The sequence below is a fragment of the Numenius arquata genome, chromosome 8 (assembly GCF_964106895.1).
Source record: "Numenius arquata chromosome 8, bNumArq3.hap1.1, whole genome shotgun sequence".
In the NCBI taxonomy this organism is placed as follows: domain Eukaryota; kingdom Metazoa; phylum Chordata; class Aves; order Charadriiformes; family Scolopacidae; genus Numenius; species Numenius arquata.
Genome location: NC_133583.1, coordinates 60,683,199 through 60,704,820, shown reverse-complemented (window position 1 = coordinate 60,704,820; position 21,622 = coordinate 60,683,199). Strand labels below are relative to the sequence as shown.

General features: G+C 44.3%; 1 protein-coding gene across 1 annotated transcript; it reads left to right on the top strand.

The window, feature by feature from the left end:
- The first annotated feature begins 353 nt into the window (after positions 1-353).
- Positions 354-21,419, top strand: DNAI4 (dynein axonemal intermediate chain 4). Its single transcript, XM_074151829.1, is given in 18 exon segments — positions 354-388; positions 1,380-1,542; positions 2,392-2,579; positions 4,348-4,457; positions 4,681-4,837; positions 6,819-6,958; positions 7,979-8,137; positions 8,601-8,783; positions 9,952-10,199; positions 11,453-11,539; positions 13,013-13,164; positions 14,139-14,296; positions 14,479-14,600; positions 15,091-15,189; positions 15,858-16,084; positions 16,844-17,175; positions 20,559-20,638; positions 21,330-21,419. Coding segments are annotated over 18 exon segments (2,730 nt in total).
- The last annotated feature ends 203 nt before the right edge of the window (positions 21,420-21,622 follow it).

The window sequence follows — 21,622 nt, the reverse complement described above, 5'->3', positions numbered from 1 at the left end:
CCGGGCCGCCCAGGACCTTTGTGCTTCGGTGACAAAGGGGGAGCGGGGTCTGCCGAGGCCCTGAGGGGCAGGGGAGGAGCCCCGGGCTGGGCAGGGGGCGGGCGCCCCGGGGCGGTGGCGGCGGGGCGAGGCGGGCGCTGGGCGGCCGGACCCCGCCGGGCGCGGAGAGGGGCCCGGGGACGGGGAGGCCGCGGCCCCGCGGGTGAGGCGCGGGGGGTCCCTCCTCAGGCGGGCGGGGGCCTATCGGCGGCGCCGTCCTTGCCAGCCAATCGCCGCGCCGCGTCTTGGGGCGCGCTGCCATGGTTACCGAGAGACGCCCTGCATCCCCCTCCTCGGCCCCGAGCGTCGCCGCCATGCAGGGCCCCGCCGGCGGCCGCTGGCTTCTCCCGTGAGTGGCCGAGGTCCCGGCAAGGGCTGTCCCGGCTCGGGGGCTGCCCCCCGGATCTCCCTCAGGCGGGCAGGCAGGGAGGAGGGGGCGCGGGGGTGTGGGGGGGAGTCCCCGCCGGTGTGCCGGTTGGAACGGCCACAGCATCTCTCCCCTCTTTTATCACCACATCAGTTCCCGGTTGTAAGCTTCACCTCAGAAGACCAGTAAAATGCCTTGTAGGCTTTTGTTTTACAGCACGCGTTACCCCCACCCACGTCCACCTTATTCCTCCACATAACCACTTAAGAATCATAGAATGGTGTGGGTTGGAAGGGACCTTAAAGCCCCCCCAGTCCTCTGGGCAGGGACACCTCCCACCAGACCAGGTTGCTCTAAGCCCTCTCCAACCTGGCCTTGAACCCCTCCAGGGATGGGGCAGCCACAGCTTCTCTGGGCAACCTGGGCCAGGCTCTCACCACCCTCACAGCAAACAAGTTCCTCCCCACATCTCATCTCCATCTCCCCTCTTTCAGTGTCAAACCCTTCCCCCTCCTCCTATGGCTCCCCTCCCTCATCCAGAGTCCCTCCCCAGCTTTCCTGGAGCCCCTTGAGGGACTGGAAGGGGCTCCAAGGTCTCTTCTCCAGGCTGAACCCCCCCAACTCTCTCAGCCTGTCCTCCCAGCAGAGGGGCTCCAGCCCTCCCAGCATCTCCGTGGCGTCCTCTGGCCCCGCTCCAACAGCTCCATGTCCTTCTTGTGCTGAGGACTCCAGAGCCGGACACAGTACTCCAGGTGGGGTCTCATGAGAGCAGAGGAGTAGAATCACCTCCCTCAGAGAAAGCAAGCCTCCTTAGAAGCAGAACAGAGATTTTCTGAAGGAATTGTGCTATTTCAGGATTCTCATCCTGAATGGTTTAAATCATTCCTGAAAGTTAGAGGGTAAGCGATATGGTGATTGTATGCAGTTGTTTGTGTTTTGTTGATTGAAACAGAATGTCTATGGCTGATTTCAGGGTAAGGAAAGGATCGGGAGCAAGTTCTGGTATCCAAAGGCGAGTGAGCATCCTGAGTGTCATCTCTGCAAGCAGAGCAGCGAGTTGCAGAAGCCAATCCAGCGGTTCTGACAGCAGAACTTTGGAAAGGGTGTCCCACCTGGGTAACAAGTACACCATACGGGTGAGAAGCCATTCACACTATTCCTGAAAAGCTTTAAATGTGAGTTATTGCAGATGCTAAAAGTTGTTGGAAAAGAAGTGGGAGAGGGAGGACCAAAGAACTCTCTGAAGGTGGAGAGCTGTGTAGAAAGAAAGTGATCCAAGAGCTTCATCCATTCTGAAATGAGGGTGATTTGTGTCCAAAAACAATCTGCAAGAATGAGAAAAAAAAAATTGAATTACAGTTCTCCTCCTAATCTGAGAACTACTTGCTTTCAAATCTGAGATACGTTGACTGTAGCACCTGTGTGTCTCTAACTAAAGAGTAGAAGATTCCTGAAACATAATCTGTCGTTTAAAGACCTTACTGAATACCTTCTTACAATAAAATCTTTTGAGCAGTGTAACAAAAAAAAATGTATAATTGTTTCCCTCGTTGCTTTTGCTGTACTGGTAATTTGACAGGAGTAGTCGCAGTCAATAAGCCCCTCTTGGCAGTCATTATAGAATAAATAAGCCAGAAAAGACAACAAGGTTGACCAAGAAGAAGTGGGTTAGATAGTGAGACGAATGTAGTTTTTTCCAGGTATTTTGCAGCCATTTCTATACAGAGAGCTCCAAAGAAGTCCCAGGCAAAGGTGACAGCCTTCTCAAGGCTGAACCCTGAAAGGGAAAGCAGGAATTCAACCTCCCCCAGCCACTGTCCTCGTGTATCTTGGGCATCAGCAGCAGCGAGGGGTTACCTACCTGTTCTGTCAGGTTCCTGCCTGGCTCAGGGTCTTCTTTTTCTTCCAGATGAGACTAGTGTCATCACCGTCGCTTGCTTTGGGAACACAGTGAAACTATTCTCACTATTTAAATATTCCTTCAGGTGTTTGATGACAAAGGAAAGGATGTGACGCCCCATCCGCTCTTCCATCCAGACCCAAACGCTGCTGTACCCAGGCAGGGCAAGCCCTTAGCATCCAGCACACACTTTGGGGCCACAGGAGCTGGGTTTCACTCCTTTTTCACACACCGGACATGGGGAGAGAACGCCAATTCAGGTGCCTTCTCAAGGTAAGTCAATGGGCTGTCTCTTAAACCCCGTCTCACAGGGTTCCTACCCTGCAGCGGCCACGCACCTGCTCTTCAGAGCTGGAGTAATTGTGCAGGGCTAATAATTATACTCTGTTGTCAACATACAGAAACCTCTACACAGATATGTGACAAAACACTGTCCTAAAGGCAGAGGAGGTTGTGTTCTGGGTGCCTGAGCAAGGCTGTACAGCCGAGAACCGGCATTTGCAGCTCATTAATATACTCCCTTTTGCTACCCGAGATGCTTTCTGCCTTCCCCAAGCTTGGTTGTTTTTCAAAAACTGGAGTATATCAATATCCTCTGAGCTGTGGGTATGGAAAAATGCTTTGGAAACAAAAGGCCTGGTTTCACCAAAGAGTTACAAATTTATTTTAAAGTATTTTGTCTGTTGCAGTGATACTTACCAAGTACAGACAACCCCTTTTACAAACTTGACTCTTTCAGTTAAGGTATCAAAATATTGTTAATATAATAAGAATCCTCTCTTTTAAACTAATCTAAGTAAGTTACCTCTGTGTGATCATGTGCATCCACTTCAAACATTGTTCTTATACAGAAACTTTTGAGTTAAAACTGCTAAATTACGTGTTTCACTACTTACCAGCTTTCATTTCCAAACCTTGGGTACAGAGGGAATAAACAAAGTCAATGGACTTGAGCCGTTTTAGCTTCGGGCTGACAAATTCAATTAAGTCATGCAAAAGAAGGTAAATAAGTATTTGTGTTCAAAATGAAAAACAATGAACCATACCACTGTCAAATGGTGTGTGTGCATTCAAATCGCGTGGAGAGGAGATGCTACTTATTTAGTTAAAGGCATTAAAAGACTAGTAAGGTCAGCATTGGAAAAAAATACAAGTTAAAGAAAAATATTACTTACTGTTTTCTTCGGCAAAGTTAATGCCATTGTGATTTCTGAGAAGAGTTTTCCCTTTGAGAACTATCTTTTTGCCGTGTTTCCTAGGCTGGCTATTCTAAAGGATAATCCCAGAGGGAGGGATGTTAACCAGGAGCAAATACACACACACACAAAAAAAAGATTTAAAAATACAAAAGATCTCCTGAAAATTGAACACATCCTTTTTGGAGACAAGAGCTCTTCATTTAAAAGACAAAATGAAATTATTTAATGTTAGTTTTAATTAAAAATGTTAAAAATTGTCCTCTTCAAATGCCTTTGGTGTATTTATTATTGCTCACACTTCACTTTTGAGGAAGAGAAAATCTGCTGACAAACCTCCCAACTGTATCTAAGGTTTGAGTTTTACTTCTAGTTATCACAGCTATCCCCTCTATGAACATCGCTTTTTTTTTTTTATTAAACGAGCTAATCCCTCCAAATGAGTTTCTTGTGCATTTCAATGACGTTTGAGCACATGCAAAGCACCAAAGGACCTAAATTCTGTCCAAGAAAACATGTGCCCACAGATAGCGCTGATCACACAGTAGGTAGCCGACACTTTGCGTTATTATATGCTTAGAATGAATCCGAGAGCTCAATAGCCGCTTTTCCATCAGCTCTTTAATGCCTCGGGAGATGCTGTCAGAGGAATGTCTTTTTCGAACCATTTCATTATTTTTTTTCCTAAGCCTTCATGACTTCTTTTGCAACGGAGGCATCGCTGTGCGTGCTCTTACAGCCTTCTGGGGTTTATCCTGATAACAACACTGCTATTTTTGTAGCGCTTTGCTAACTCACATCTGGACCCTCACATACGATTTCTGCTTATTTCTTTGTCGCCAAAGGACACATGGAAGCAGCCACACTTCTATATCAAACTCATCAACAACCGAGTCCGTACTAGATGAAACAGCAGAACCTGGCTCTCAACAAGATACAACTGTTACCTCGTCTGGTAATGAACATACACTGGGTAATTATAGAATTAAACTGTTCTTCAGAGCACTGTGATTTGTGAGACACTGAGTCAGTGGATGTGAGATGCTCAGCACTTCAAAGGAACTCAGTGCTTCACAAGTTTTGGCTCCTGATCATTACGCTACTTTTAGAATTAATTTGTCTTCTTTTAAACGTAGAGCAGAAAAGGTCTCACTTGTTAACCTCCTGTAATTTTACAGATGTGCAGGTGAGGCCAGAGGGGATAAAAAAAGAACTGACAAAAGAAGACTTAGACAGGAGTGTGGATCTTTACCTCACAGAGACGGAAACTATCTGGATGTTGGACGTGCCATCTGTGGTGGTGTCTGTAGAATCAGAAGAGGCTGGAAGAATTCTGTACGTACGTCAGGAGTCATGTACACGCGTGTAGTGGGCTCAGCACACCCAGTTTCTGCTCATCACACAGCCCTGAACAGGCTGCTCACACGTGGTTCAATGGTCTCACTACTACAATTTGCCATTTCACCTCCGTTTAAAGCCATATTGGGCTTGGGTCTCTCTTTTGAGAGCCTAAATTCATAGAATCACAGAATGGCTTGGGTTGGAAGGGACCTTAAAGCCCACCCAGCGCCACCCCCTACCCTGGTCCCTCAAAGCCCCCTCCAACCCGGCCTTGAACCCCTCCAGGGATGGGGCAGCCACAGCTTCTCTGGGCAACCTGGGCCAGGCTCTCACCACCCTCACAGCAAAGAAGTTCTTCCCCACATCTCATCTCCATCTCCCCTCTTTCAGCAAATTCCTTGCAGCTCCATCTTGTTGATTAAATTCATACATTCTTTCACTGATAAATCAAGGCAGATTAGCAAAAGCAGGGGATGGTGACAAAAAAAACCATGCAGGGGCTGGGGGGAAGGGAAGATGCAGCACAGTGTACATGAATTACACCATTTAATTTAATGAAAACAGTGAGAAATTGCAAACCCCTGCACTGATTCTTGTGCGTAGCTTTACAGCTAATCATTTCTTAATAACGAAGATATAAATAAACTAGACAGGCCTTGGCTTCCTCAGAAGCTCTTCTCAGTGCATCCAGCTAGAAGAAACCTCACCCCACCATGCATGACCGTGGCTGTTAAAATATTGTGTCTCCCCTTTGTTGCATCTCATAGAATCATAGAATTGCCCAGGTTTGAAGGGACCTTTAAGATCATCGAGTCCAACCATCAACCTAACTCTGATAAAAAAATCATCACTAAACCATGTCACTAAGCTCTATATCAACCCGTCTTTTAAATACCTCCAGGGATGGTGTCTCAACCACTTCCCTGGGCAGCCCATTCCAAGGCTTGATAACCCTTTCAGTGAAGAAATTTTTCCTAATATCCAACCTAAACCTCCCCAGGCGCAACTTGAGGCCATTTCCTCCTGTCCCGTCGCCTGTTCCTTGGGAGAAGAGACCGACCCCCCCTGGCTACACCCTCCTTTCAGGGAGTTGTAGAGGGCAAGAAGGTCTTCCCTCAGCCTCCTTTTCTCACGTGGTTCCACTTCAGACCCCCCTCCCTGGACTACCATGAGCTTTGGTAGGGAGTTAACCCAGAACACACAGGTTTTTTGGCTTATTCCCAGGAGCTGACTGGGACAGAGCGCGGCAAAGTTCTCTTCACGGTGGATGTCAGACTTGTCACACAGCTTTTTTAAGCCCCAAAGCCTGCGCTGCAGCCTACTGCAGTTGGCAAGTCAAACAACTTAGATAAGTGAGGTTTTTTCTGCCTGTATAGCCACAAAGTTCACGGTGGGACTCCAACCCCCACTGTCTGTGAATCACACTGGTGTGATTTTGGGGAAGAAGGAAGAGGAAGAGCATCCTACGAATCAGATGGAGAGGGCGTACGCAGCATGTATTGCCAACTGCATAGGAACAGCAACCTGCTGTTGGGCTAAGACTGGGTATAATCCGTGTCTGCTGTTACAATATCAAAATAAAAATAATAGAGAAAAGTTTCACAATTCCCACTGACCATTCCTGAGGGCTGGAGGAAACAGAAATGTGCTAGTTTCATTTTTGTCTCTTGGATGCACTGCCTTTCGCTCCCAAGTGATGAGAAATACATATTTCGGAACTCCAAAGGTAGTTGGAGTAGGGATTTTTGCTACCTCTACAGGCCATTTCTGGTTTAGAACAGCATCAGAAGGTCAGAAATAGCTGCTGAAAGACATTACAGAGAGTGAAATAAAATCCAGCAATCCAAAAAATCCCAAGCAGTACATTTATGACATGGAGTATCCTCTCCTGCTCAACTTGTGGTTAAATACACCGAGAATTCAAATGCAAATGTTTTTCAGAAAGTCCATATACACTTCTTTTTCTCTTATCAAGGGAGCGGAATAAGATTTATGCTGACATTTGCAAAAATAGACCCGGCAATGATCGCTTTGTAGAAAAAATGATGCAAACCATTAATGGAGCCGCAAAGAGCAAGGAAGTGCAATGTGACCGAATCATCATGGAAGATAAAGGTAAACCCCCCGAGTACCACAGAGGAAAGGGTATTTAATAAGAATGGGCTCTCGTTTACTACATTGTACCCTTGGGTTTATTATTGCATTTAATTTACTTATTAAATATTTGTTTGGGAAAACTCTAGCATACAGCTAGCTCATTGGACCTCAGAAGACTCCCCGCACACAGGTTGGATACCGAGGAAAGGGTTTTTCCTTTCATCTCTAAGCAGGAGAAGACGTTTCCTCAACTTTCACTTCCAAAGCTTTAAGTTCAGACAGGCTCCTGTGATTTGTGGTGGCCTTTTCTGTCCCCAGCGTTCAATACTTGAATATCGGTACCAGTACTCTGTATCCATTGCAGTAAAACAGTCATTAATCCCCTGAGAGCTGCCGTGTCCTGCCTGTCCCAGCACTCTGCAAGCAGAGAGGGCCTCTTAGAAGGCAGAACTTCACTCAATACTCAACTATTCTCTTGAAATACGAAAGCACACAGTTCCCTTTTTTCCTCCCCTTAACTTTTCGGTGACGCTGGTTTCTATTTGCCATAACGCAAAGAAGAGAACCTCTGTTATGAGATGCAAAATCTTGGGGAAAGCAGAAAATATTGGCATTCTCCCAAGAAAGATGCAATTTTACAAAATGTTCGACCTGAAAAAAAATTGTAGAGGAATATCTAGGTTTTAGACATGCTGAGCTTTGGACGTTTCTTTTGTGTAGGAGGCCAAAGAAAACTATGGGGAAAGCTGTTCCAAACGTTTCTCCTTTGTGTTCATTAACGTATGTAAAATGAGTGGGAAAAAAAAAAAATCAAAAGGAGAAGTAAAATAGATATTAATCTGTTTTGAAAACATACCTTCCCCTTTTTTTTTGTGTGCCTTGCTACAGCCTTGTCCAACCCTCCCTCGGCTCCAAAGCCCCTCTGCCAAAGAGTTGGGCTGTAGTATAGAAAGCGAATCTTTGCTCAGCTGCACACAGCGCTTTATAATAATGTATTGAAACCAGAGACCTGTGTAACCCAGTGGGATTCATTTCTAGGGGTGACGGTCACCTCCTGGGACTTGTATGATTCATTTAACGTTTTGGAAATAAAACCTACGTCCAAAGCAGAAGGTACCAGAGCCACAACTGGGAAAAGCAGCAAACTTCATACAACCAAAGAGCACCATCAGACCGCGTCTGTCTCTTCCGACACAGGTAAAGTTTTTCCATGTTTACCTCTCTGCCACGTTTTCATCCTTCTAAACTGTGCATATCACTGTGTTGTGTGGTGAAAATGAAGAAAGTGCTTGGCCTGCCTGGCTGGCACTTACACGATTTTGCTAAAGAATCTTGGACAGCTCTGCACCAAGACCTTTTCTGTACAACGCTGTCATAAATGGTCTTTATAAAGATAAACAGTCACTGACAAAGTCTGCTGGTACTAACTTAAGACAGTAGAAGCAAAACGCCAATTGTGAAGAACTCCAGAAGTATCTCATCATCAATAAAAGAAAATAAAATAAAGCAAGAAGAAATTCATAGTGGAAGTAATTTTTGATGAGGATAGATTCTTCTATGCTTTTTGCAGGAGGATGAGACTTCTTATCCCTTTACCTTTTCTATGCAAAGTATTATCATGTTAAAACTGGATTTTTTCCCCCATATTATCTGTTGTCAGACAGCACAACTTCTCCTACAGTGGTTTTGGAAAATTCTGTCCATGAAGATGAGGAATGCCATTCAGGAGCTATATTAACATCGGAAAACTTTCAGCGGGATTTATTTTTCATGGAGAGGATTCTCATGGAGAACATTTTTCAACCCAAACTCGCAGCTTATCGGCAGTTTCCTGTCCTTAGAGGTTTGTTTGTTATTGGTACCCTGTTTCCAGCACAAGCTTTTGCTTGATATTCAAAGTCATGGAGTTATGTCCCTCACTGAATGTCTTCACGTTCTTTAAGAAATAGACAAAAGAAAGGAGAGCTTATGAGACTTCAACATGAACTTTGCAGTTTTACCCTCACTTTAACCGACATCCCTACCATGCTTGGTGGAAGAATTGAATGAAAGGGTTCTGAGCTGGCCCACCTCTCCTTCAGGAGAAACTGAAATTTACTCAAAATATTAGTCAGGGGAAATTAGAAATTTACTCAAAATATTAGGAAAATATTTTCTTTCCCGACCATTAAGATACAGATTAATTCTGCTACTTCTCCCAACCATTTTTTTGCATTGGAATGCCCTTTACAATTTTATTTATTTTTATAAGGAGACTGATAGCAAACAGAAGTTTTAGCCTGATACATGTTCGGTGTCTAACATAAAGTACGTTCACTGCAGACTGTAAGAGCCATTATCTGGTCCCAAGTGCTAAGTAATATTTTACCTTTTACAGGAGTTCCAAATTGGCCAGGAGGGCTTTTGGTCTGACAATCTGGCAATTAGAGTGTTCTTATTTTGTTAACAGTGGTCTGAGACAAATTTATGAATTGCACATTACATAAAATAGAGGGGTGAGTAAACAAACAAACAAACAAACAAAATGCTTCGCAAATGCAGTCTAAAAATACTCTCCGCACTTAATTTTTCCAGACAATGAACTTATTACAGCATCACGTAACTTAGCTACTGTGTTCCAGCATCAATACTTAAGCGTGGCTCTTTAAAATTTAGAACATAACTTGAAAAAAAATCCCTGTTTAAACAAGAATTTTAAATATGAGAGATTAGAAACGTTCCTGGTGGGGGGTGGATATAAATTCCTAACTTGTTGCTGAGGAGCTAAATCCATTCATTAAACACCTGAAACACCTGGAGTTTAACTGGCTACATACATTTTTTATGTCCCTATCAACATTTTAGCCACAGTTTTAAAGTTAGGATATCTTAATTCCTCAAATCATCCTTTTTTTTTTTTTTTTTTCTTTTTTTTTTTTTCTGCAAGGGCAAGTTTTTCTTCTGATGTGAATGCCTGGAGTTACCCAAGTGAAATGTTACTCCTCAGACTTTACCGTATTTGTGCATTTTAGATCCCGAGGTTACCTCAGACACAGGTACAGCAGCAGCCGTGAAAGAAGCTAAACAGAAAGAGCAGGGCAAGGAAAAGAAGGACAAGGAAGAGCAGAAGGAAGCGTTCATTAACCCATCAATTCTGTCAGACGTAAATAAAAGCCTAGAAGAAGTTGTACCGCCCAGACTGGAACGACTGTGGTCATATATTTGTGATTTAACGAAGGGTCACAGCGTGAGCAGTATGGCTTGGAGCAAAGTAAACCCTGTGAGTTAACAAATCACTGCCTCTACACTGTTTGAAAAAATGGTATAAGCAATTGTTAGTGTAGAAAAACTCCTGATTTTGATGTACTTTGTCGGGAAGGATCTCAGAGGGATGGATCCATCCCTACAGTCAGGTGGGTTGTCTTTGCATCCCCCTCTCTGCATTTTGTCCTTCCAGGTAACAGTATTGGTATGTTATTCTACAGCTGCGCTAGGCTTTTCCTACAGATGGGTGACAACAGCTTTAATTGGTTCAGAATAAGTCAGTTTACCATTACCTGAACAACAATGTTAAGATAATAGACTTGGTCTGCAACAGAATTAGAAGCTGAACTTTAAACTCCTACTACTAAGCTTTATCACCATTGATGGAAGTTATTAATGGTAGTTTAGATACCATTTAGATCCCAAGAAAGTGGCGTTCATCAAACTTTTAGGATAAGATACACAACAACAGGCACAGATTTTGAGCATCTGGCCCAAGTTTATTTAATTCACTTTCAGGGGAGGCGAGAATGACCCAGATGTTTCCACTTGCAGAGTAATATAAGGCTCAGTTTTTCCAACAGAGCTCTTATTGCCATACAAAAATAATGAATGGAAGGAAGGTAAAAAGCAGCTGAGGATGAGAAACACAAAAGATTGCCCCAAGGGAAAAAACAAGAGAGAAAATAAAGACCATTTCAGTTAGTACATCCCCGGATATTCTAAAGTTGGACACACTTATAGACTTCAGTTGTAGAATCATAGGGCAAACAAATACCTAAAGTTTCACAGACAAGTTGTTTTGTGCAGGAAGAAAAAATTAATGGAGTTGAAGACTAAAATTTTGCTGCTATTTCTCACTCTTGCTTGTGGAAAGGAATGAACGGAATTCATTGGACCCCACCATAGAGAGCTAAAAGCAAGGAGTTTGAGGCGGTGGAAGTATTATTATGTATTCCATTGAATGCTGCACATTAAAATACGGTTATAGAAGAATAATGTACATTAATCTCTGGAAAGGGCCATATTTTTATGATGGCCAGGGCAGGGAGATTGTAAACCCAACTGATAGTGACCACGAATGCACTTCTCCTCAAACCAGTATTCTAGAAATTCTGAAATGCTGTTCTTCTTGTGTGTTATTCTACTTGCATATGACACCAGCATTATTTTTCCAGACTTTGCACTGAGAGTCACTGTTAACAGAAAGTTGCCTTTTAGAAAGACACAACTGAACTTCAAGTTCTCTCTCTTAATCTGTGCTTTTAGGATCTTTTAGCTGTTGGTTATGGAGCGTTTGATTTTAAAGAACAGAAGAAAGGCCTGGCTTGCTGCTGGTCATTGAAGAACCCCATGGTAACAAACAGCCAGTTTGGTTTCTTATTATTTTTTTTTCCTTCAATGCATTTTTCTGCTTTATTGCTTTCCCTCTTCCTGTTTCAAAAAGCAAGAGCTAGCCAGTAACGCTGAATTTGCTAGCCCAAACCACGCATTTCTGGAAAATTGTTTCCGACTGCAGTAAAGGTTACAGCCAAGGCTGTAAATCTGTTTTGTTATTACTGTGGATAGACCCAGTTGCGTAGAAATTACTTTTTAGACTGGAAAAGTCTCGAGCACATCAAACGTGAAAATAAATCCGTTTATCTTTTGTTTTCCAAAACTCTATAGACCATTTGTTCAATACTTCCACACTCTCATTACAGACAACATTGGTATTTTAAATTTAAGGATTATCCTTTCCAACCCATTTTCTGTTGTACCATTAAATTCTGTTAGGCTGAAGATCACAATTAAAAAGTATATAATTAAATATAATTATCTAATCTAACTTCTCATAATGCTGTCAAAAAGACAGTAGGTTTCATAAATGTAACATTTACGTCTTTGCAAATCCATCTGAAAAGTGACACTTTTTAAACTAGCCATTTTAAAAAAGATCTTGGAAATCTCAATTACAAAGCAACACAGTAAAAATCACCTGCTTGCTGTCAAGTTACACAACTTCAGTTTTATTTGTTCCATGAATTTCACTTGCCAAAAATTGTGTATTAGACTAATTTAAATTATGCAGAGTTGAGTCTTTGATGCGTATTTATCATGTCAACAAGCAAATACTCTTGTGATTCCCTGATGTCACCACAGTCCTCAAGTCCCAAACAATAAGAAATAAGGTCTGGCCATGCCCACCAAAATACAGTTCTTTGCAAACTAACTCTGCTCTTTCCCATTTCAAGAGCTCGGTGCAGTGATTTTAAGGATTTAATCTTAGAAAAGAGCTGAATCAGTTCTTTGGTTGCACAGAGAAATGTCACGAAAACAGGGGTTTACAGATTACCCGACGTACATCAGATTGCATTTTACCTTCAGCTAAATTTCTGTAATTGGAAATAAATGGAAAATACACTTCCTTCACATTACGAGATAGAAAACATCTTTCTGGAGAAATTTTCCAAAATGCCCAGTTTGTTTAAAAAAAACAAAACACAAAACCCCACAAATCAAGCAAACCAAAACCTCCCACTGTACTCACGAAGCTGAATCTTAGGGAACTTGATTTTTAGGTGTTTGGGTTGGAGTAGGCCCATCTAACTTATTTTACAGTGTCATATTTCTGCATAGCCTTTACTTTTTCCTAATTTTATCACTTGTAGCAAGAAATAAACCAAACCATTTAGAAGATAGTACCTAATTTCTGTCTAGAAGTGGTCACTATGGTCATCAGCACTTGAATTTTCCAGAAGAGCCTGGTAATTCCATATCCAGTGTTGAGAAGAACGAGGTAAATCAAGAAACTAACTTCAAATAATTTTCTGTTTTTCTACTGGTCAGTGGCCAGAGCGTATTTTCCAGTGCGAGCACGGTGTTACTGCTTTGGATTTCTCTATGGCGAGCCCCAATCTTTTAGCAGTTGGAATGTACAATGGTTCTGTCACAATCTACGATGTACGGAGTCGTAACGACGCTGCGCTTTTGGACAGCGGGTAAGGCCATGACTTCCCACCTCCTCCCACCTCGCTCACGTCTCCGCAAATAACAAATGAAAGAATATCCACAAGCGAGAAGCTGAGGGAATAGGGAGAGTCTTGATAAGTGATTGCTCGGGGATGTTGCACAATTTTTTCATTTCCAACTTTGGTCAGTATCCTCCAGTTCTGACTGGAAATGCCCACATGAACACTCAATACTCTCAAATACTAGATGTTTCTGAAGCAAAATTGCAGACACAAAAATTTATGGTAATGCATAAATGCCCTCAGACACTGCCATCATTCTCTAGTCTTATTTCTGCCAATAAATGCTTACGTTGCTTTAACACCACTGGTGCTTACTTGGGGTAAGAAACTCTCTGCGATGTTGCTGTGCACACAAAGCGAGTTCCTCACATTGGAAAGGTGAAAAAATGAGTACTATGCTCTGACTTTTTAAGAAAGTGCAACAAATTACCACCACGTATTGCTTTATACCCCATGTACTAACTAATTAGGAGAATCCTGCCCCAAGTAATAAATCCTTATGGGAGACTACTGGTAGCTTTTGGTGTTTTCTCACTGATTCTACTTACCCCAAAATGGAGAGAACATCAGAATAGGTGAGGGATAAGCAGAATTAAGAAGGAAATGAGGGGAGGAGGGGATGATCAGGGAGATATTTGCCCTAGGGCACTCTCCTCCAAGGTGTAGATTGATTTCATGATTCGGGTATCAATGAAAGGTGTGTCAGCACATGAACAGTGCCCTGAAACTAAATATCGAAAATTGTTTGATAAAAAACATTTTCCTGGAGAAAACAGCCAATGTTCAGATTTCTTTTTCTTTTTTTTTTAAAAGAAAAGCTAAACAAAATTTCTGTCCTAAGAGCTGACGTTCATTACAAAGTGAAAGGTTAATTATTTTTTCAAATATATTGTCTTGTCTTTTGTTCATATATGATTTATCCTGTGCATCTTTTGTCCCAGTGAATCCACAAATAAACACACGGGTCCTGTATGGCAACTGAGGTGGGTGGAACAGGACAGAGGTGCAACAGGAGAGGGCAAAGCAGAGAGATTAATCTGTATCTCAGCAGATGGCCGAATAACCTTGTGGTTTATACAGAAAAGACTAGATTGCACCGGTAAGCAGTCTCCCCTGCGGCTTTTCCAAAATTGCAGTTGCTTCATTTTATTTCAGGTGACATTTTTTACACCAGTCACCATACACAAAACATTTAAGAGCTGTTGAGCGTTCCAAAGAAGCGCAAGTTATTCATAGCACTGTCACAAGCCCGTTTGACAAAAACTCGTGCTATTTGCACAGATCTGATGAAAATAAAGCGAACAGAAAGAGAGGGGAAGAAATTACCGGGTGAGAAAGAAAGGAAAAGTGAAGCTCCGATATCTCAACTGGCAGCTGGAATGTGCTTTGACTTCCATCCAAAGGTAGGCTCAGGAAGGCCATCCTGGCTAAAGTATTATCCAGGAGAACTGTGCAGGGGAGAGATCCTCAGCTGGAGCTACTTCAATATGCACTAACCTGGGGCTTGGCACTGGTATTTAAAGCATATTTAGTTCTGAAACAAATCACTTCTTAGCTAGTAAGAGTTTTACCCAAAATGGATGATATGGGAAACCAAGCAACAATCCCTGTATGTGAACAGCTCTACCTCAGCCATGTTACTCACATCTGCTTTGGGCCAGACTCTAGGGCAGCTTTCCCCTGTGAACTGGTTAAATTGGTGAGAATTTGACCCGTCAGCCTCTCCCGAATCTAGGACTTTGATGGCTGCGCTTCCCCTCCTCATCCAGCTGAGTATTTTGTCCTCAGAGCATCTGAAGGATTCACACATTTGCCTGTGTGGATCGCAGAAAGTCCGAGATTTTCAGAAGTCAAAAATTACAGCATTTACCTTACAATTTACCTTTCTTTCAGGACACTAATTTTTATCTTGCTGGAACAGAAGAGGGTTATATCCACAAGTGTTCTTGTTCATCCAGTGAGCAGTTTCTAGAGACATACAGAGGCCATAAGGTGAGCGAGACGTAGAAAAAGTACTAACAGCAGAAACTGTTCAATTAAGTTCACAAATGCAATAGTTACTTCACTTATATTTACTAAATAAAACATCTGCAACAAAAGAAACTTGAATTTTTCTTATATTAGGAGTGACTTCTCATAGTTAAAGCATCACAGTCTTACAGGATTACTTTCTAAACTATAAGGATTTTTTAAGTAATTTATGGAAACTTGTACCAGAAACTGTTGTAAAGCTTTAGTTCTGGCTCTATCTTAAGAAAACAATTGGTAATTTGGTTGTCCTGCAAATCACAGTTAAACAGTCTTACCTCTGAGAGAAAGATGCCAGAACATTAATGGAACTTTAACTCTTTTTTCTAAAGTCTCTGCTTCACCCAAGCAGCTGCCCTTTCAGCATCAGCTTCTCCTGACAACTGCTGAAGGGGCAGAAGCAGCTGAATGCTTTTTATTCCTAAATTCTCTCCTGCCTTATCGTTCTAATTTCCTAAATTCACTCCTGCTACATCCTAATTCCCTGTGGGTAGACACAACCCAATGCTGGGTTTGCTCTTAAGGTCAGAGGACAGGGATTTCCATGAAAGGTCACTACTAAAAACCATCCTGTGAGGCTGTAGCTCCAGAACAACACAAAGTTATTTTTTTCCTTCTTTCTGAACACCAAGGGTCCTGTCTACAAAGTCGCTTGGAATCCCTTCAGCACGGACATGTTCCTGAGCTGCTCCGCAGACTGGAGCATCATTTTATGGCACCAGGATTCGCAGACACCCATGTTAACCTTCAATTCCACCACCGCTGTTGTCCACGACATTACGTGGTCTCCAAAATCAGTCTTTGTATTTGCCGCAGCAAATGAAAGCAGAGTCGAAATTTGGGATCTGGGTGTCAGCATGTAAGTAATTACTTTTCTCAAAGAAGATTCTGAAACTTAATGGCCCAAAGGCCAGGCATTATTGCCTCGTCAGTATTGTTATCAGACCATGACAGCTCCGCGCCCTTTGCTTGCTCAGTTATTGAAAGCATTGCATTTTGCAATACTCATTCTGTAAAAGCAGATGGTCGTTACCAGAGAATTGCGATTACAAGAAAAGGAGCTGGATGCCTCGTGGAACTGATAAAGGGTAAAACTGCAGAAATCATAGATTCTACCGCTCCTATAGTTACAAGGAAAAATAACAGAACTGAGCTACTACGAAACCACTAAAGATAAGATGGTCAGAAGTTCAGATACCTCTCGCTTTTTCCCACTGCTGTAAAGTAGGTGCACATCTCACGTTAATCGGTGGCCTTCTGCTGCTGGGCTGCACTGTTTGGTGTTAACGACAGCATGAAGCCAGCGCTGGAGCAGGAGGCCTGCTAAATCTTGCGGTAGCAAAAAGCAAATTATTCATATAATAACAATATTAATAGACTCCCCCCTCCACCCTCATTAGGCAATAGGGCAGATTTTAGGCAACTTAGTTAATAGCAGCTGGGAGTTGGTTGAGACCAAATAAAACACTGCTTCACTTCTTAGTTTTTGCGCTAATCTAGAACATAATAAGTAAAACGCGCAACATTTATCAGATCTGTGTTACTGCTAGACTTTACCCTCCAGGCAAACGCAGATTTACCTCTGTCACCATTAATATTTGCCTCTGCTGGGTTGCAGCTTGAACCCTGTGATCTCTCGCCTTGCCAGCCCAAGAGAGAAATTCATGTCTGTGCTCTTTGCCACGAACACTGACTGCCTTCTGGTGGGAGACAGCAAAGGAGAAGTCGGTGTGTTTGAGCTGCAGAACCTGGCTGCTCCCAGCACTGATAAGGTACGACTCGCTGGGAGAAGGTGGTGGACCTCTGAGGTCCACTTCAAGGGTTTTCTGTTAAAGATCTAGCTAATAAATATTGAAATAAATGGAATCAGATAGAATTTGATAACCAGATTAATACCTGAGGAGGTTCCTGCTCTTCTGCATGCCATACTGCTAGAAATTTTAGGAATGGGTAAGTCAAAAGGTAAGAAACTTGAAGTTTCACTTGATCAGCAGTTCCCCACAGCTGGATTTGGGAGGGACACTCAGGGCAAGGGCAGGAAGGTGGAGCCTCCTCTAAAATGCAGTCTGCAGGTGCCTGTGTTTGGCAGAATGCCCTCACCTGCTGAGAACGCAGGAACGACGTGCCCTCTCCTGGCCACCAACAAGATAGTCTCACGTCGTTGGACCACCAGGTTCCTTTCCCATTGTCCCACACATAGATTCCATGTAGCAGCACTGTAAAAGCTGACTGGTATCAACTGGGAATCCCTTCTGTTCACTTTTGCACAAATCAGTGCTAATTTATACCAAAGCCTGCTCCATGGTACGAAATCCTGGTGCCACCCAGGGTCCTCCAGCCCCAGGTGGATCCCTCCTCCAGGTGGCCTCGTACTGAACTGCACTGCTCCCTTCATCCTTCCAGCTTTGAGCGATTCCCTTGGGCTTACTGGACACAGGTTCCCAGTTTGTAGTGGGACTGGTACTTTTTAAAATCCTTTCTGAGTTATGTGGTGCAAACCACTGAAGTTGGAGAGAACAAGAATGCTGATGTTAACCTAAGCTTCATTCCTAGGGTATGGAGGATTAATAAGTCACAATTGTCAGCACTGCATTTATAAAGTCTGGTAATCACCGGCCCCATTTGCCAAGCGCTGTAAACCACAGAGCAAAAAAAGATGTTTCCCTTAAAAACTAAAAGTGAGGCCATTGTTGTCAAACTTAGTAAAAAACCCCAGTAATTTATTTTCTACGAACCACCACGAAGCAGCCCAAGTCCTCTGCGCAGAGAAGTTCTTCAGTTAATAAGAATATAGGGATAATGTTCTGGATACGTCACCAGAACAGGACTGAAAATATCAATGCTGAATTCCAGACTTTGGGCACGTGGCGTAACTGGTCACCAAGTCACAGAGCCTCACTAGCCAGAGCCCCGCTTTGCCAGCATCACCCGTTTCCTTCACTCTCCTTTCCGGTAACCCCAGCCTCGGGCAGGTCCCAGGCTCAGCACGACAGGCTCCGTGCTGCAACTAACCCTAAAGGGAGAGAATCCAGGGGCAATCACATCTAAGCACAGCTACCACATGTGTATCGTATTGAGAATTGATTTCCTTTATAAACAGGATGTATGTGTGTATGCTGCTAAGTATGATGCTACGAATGCAGTGCAAACAGGCCTGCCGAAAAGTGCTATTTTCAAGGACCACTGTTAGAGGTAAGCATAGTATTAAGGCAATTCCAAAGACTGAGGTAACACAACCTGCCTTAGCCTGCTTCCTGGGTGCTCACTGCACACGCAGTTCTGTTCTCAGTTCGTAAATAAGGAATTTTGGATCTCTGCACGTCTTGTACTGCGATTACACTGTCGTACAGCTCTTTTTTTCCTCTCTTTTTTTTTTTTCCAGGTGACATAATTGGTCCTGCTGTAGCGATTTAACAGTAGCTAAGCGATACCACTTCTCAGTTGGTAAACAGCAAGAAAGGCTTATTGTAGGATTAACATAAACCCTTTGTTCTTTTCCAATCATTAAATTTCTCTTTGAAGCCATACTGGTTAGAAACTTCCTTCAAATGCTCTAAATTTTCCCCTGGAAGCCCCCCTCATTAGACAAACTATTAACACACAGATGGCCCTCCCTGTAATACAGATAAGGGAATGGAAAGGTCTCAGTCATCTTGTCTCCTTGGGTTTTTTCTCCTTGGTTTTTTCCTCCCAAGGTCTTTTCTCCTTGGGTTACTCGAAAAGTGGCAAAAATCACCTCTTGCATAGGCCACTCCATAATACAGCCCAAAGTCCTTCCCAGATGGAGTCTGTATCTTCCCTGTGAAATCACAGAGTGAAACAAGGGACTTTTCATCAGAGCCACCTTGTCTGCCATCCCATAAACACTGCTGAGGAGAAAAGCTGAGATTTGAGGGGCATCAGATCTGTGAGCTGCAGATCATCCCACACCAGGCAAAAGCAGAGACCAACCTTTCAACCCCTGACAAATGAGGGTAACGCCTAATCACCATTTAAATTCCCTCAGTCCCACACCAACGCTTTCCTGACGGCTCCTCACAGGAGGTAGCAGTGTGCTCCTGGAGCGAGGGGTGACTTCGGCACCTCTGGAAGTGGTGAGAGCCTGGCCCAGGTTGCCCAGAGAAGCTGTGGCTGCCCCATCCCTGGAGGGGTTCAAGGCCAGGTTGGAGGGGGCTTGGAGCAACCTGCTCTGGTGGGAGGTGTCCCTGCCCAGGGCAGGGGGTGGCACTGGGTGGGCTTTAAGGTCCCTTCCCACCCAAACCATTCCATGATTCTATGATCTGTGTTTTTTGAGGTCCACCACCTCCTCCAGCCCAGCCCAGCAGGGAAAGCCCGAATCTGCTGGGAAGGCTTGCTTGGGCCTGCCTTGCTGGCTGGAAGCAGGCAACGTCAGGCTGTCTAGGCTGTCTTTTTTGGGGACAGATCGGAAGAAACAGGAAAAAAAGCACCCAGCGAGCCACCAGCTGGACCTTAGAGGATTTTCAGACTGCTCACAGAAAATATAGAGCATCTCTAGAGGCGAGTAATTAAGACGCAGGCTCCAGCCCTCTGGCCCGACGGTGCAGCAGGGAGCAGGCAGCAAAGCGTTTCCAGAAAGCCTTCTGTAGCCAGACATCTATTTTATAGACACACGGAACATCCAGGCTCTCGTCAGCCTGACAATAAAACCTCCAACATTTAAACACATCACTGAAGTTAAAGATCATTTGTGATGCATTAACATCCACTTCCCTCCGCGCGCAGGGAAGCCTACCCTCGGCATAAAATTAATCGTTGTGCATTTCAAAGAAAGACACCCATTAAGGTGAATCATGTGTTAATCATTATTACAAATCTGAACAGAATACACCATATATTTTCCATCGGTGGTCATGACTGTTTACTTACGGATGCTACCAGTAAAAAAAAATGGGCTTTCTGTCAAGGCTGTTACACGTCGTAATTCACCCTGCACATGGTGTAAACTAATTAACTGTGACATTATGGTGCTGGAAAACACCTGTGGTGCTAGGAAGTGCTAAAGCTCTCCAAAGTTCCTCATGTATTTTGTTCTTAAATATAGAATTTCTGACCTCGTAATTGACAAATTGTTTCCTTAAGGCATTTTATTGCAAGAATTTTTTATAGAAGCTTACAGCAACTGCAGCCACCACCACCCACGGCAGCACAACCAGCCTGCCCAGTCCCAGGGCACGGACTGCTCTGCGCTGCTTTAGTGAGTCCACTTCTCTCTTTCAGATATTGCCAGAGGGAAAAAGACAGCCAGGACGCTGATCTGTCCCTGTTCTGTGCTTCGCTTAGAGCCTCTCCCTCTCTTCTCTGTGTCTTTTTAGGCAAGGGCCACGTCCACAGGCCTCGCTGCAGAGACCACTTGAGCCCAGTGGCTGCAGTGGAGCTTCTTCCCTGCATCCAGGTACCTGCCAGGGACATCACAGAATCACAGAATGGTTCGGGTGGGAAGGGACCTTAAAGGCCACCCAGTGCCACCCCCTGCCCTGGGCAGGGACACCTCCCACCAGACCAGGTTGCTCCAAGCCCCCTCCAACCTGGCCTTGAACCCCTCCAGGGATGGGGCAGCCACAGCTTCTCTGGGCAACCTGGGCCAGGCTCTCATCACCCTCACAGCAAAGAAGTTCTTCCCCACATCTCATCTCCATCTCCCCTCTTTCAGTGTCAAACCCTTCCCCCTCCTCCTATGGCTCCCCTCCCTCATCCAGAGTCCCTCCCCAGCTTTCCTGGAGCCCCTTGAGGGACTGGAAGGGGCTCTAAGGTCTCCCCGGAACCTTCTCTTCTCCAGGCTGAACCCCCCCAACTCTCTCAGCCTGTCCCCAGAGGACACAAGCTGTCAAACAACTCCACTGCTCTGCAGTTACAGAATCCCAGAATGATAAGGGGCTGGAAGGGACCTCTGGAGATCATCTCCTCCAACCCCCTGCCAGAGCAGGTCCACCCAGAGCAGGTTGCACAGGAACATGTCCAGCCGGGTTTGAATGTCTCCAGAGATGGAGACTCCACCACCTCTATGGGCAGCCTCTTCCAGGGCTCTGCCACCCTCAGGTTCGTTACAGTCAGTTCACTGTGCTCAAACGCTCTGTGTGCGGCAGGATCGCATCCTATCAATCCCAGCAGCAATCACAGAAGGCACGTCCAGCCTACAGTTGCCAGAAAAACATCAGTACACGATTTTGCGGTAACAGCCCGGCACTGGCAGATTCCTCGGAAGCATCTGCCGTTGCTGGATGGACAAGGGGCTGTTTGGCAAGAGAAGAGGGTAACAAAGAGGTTCACAACTGCAGACATCACTGGAAGTTGTTAACTTGCTTTTAGTTTGGGATCACTAAGAGGAGAAGCGCCGGCGTTGCCTACACCGTGATAACAGGCACGGCTGGGCAACAGG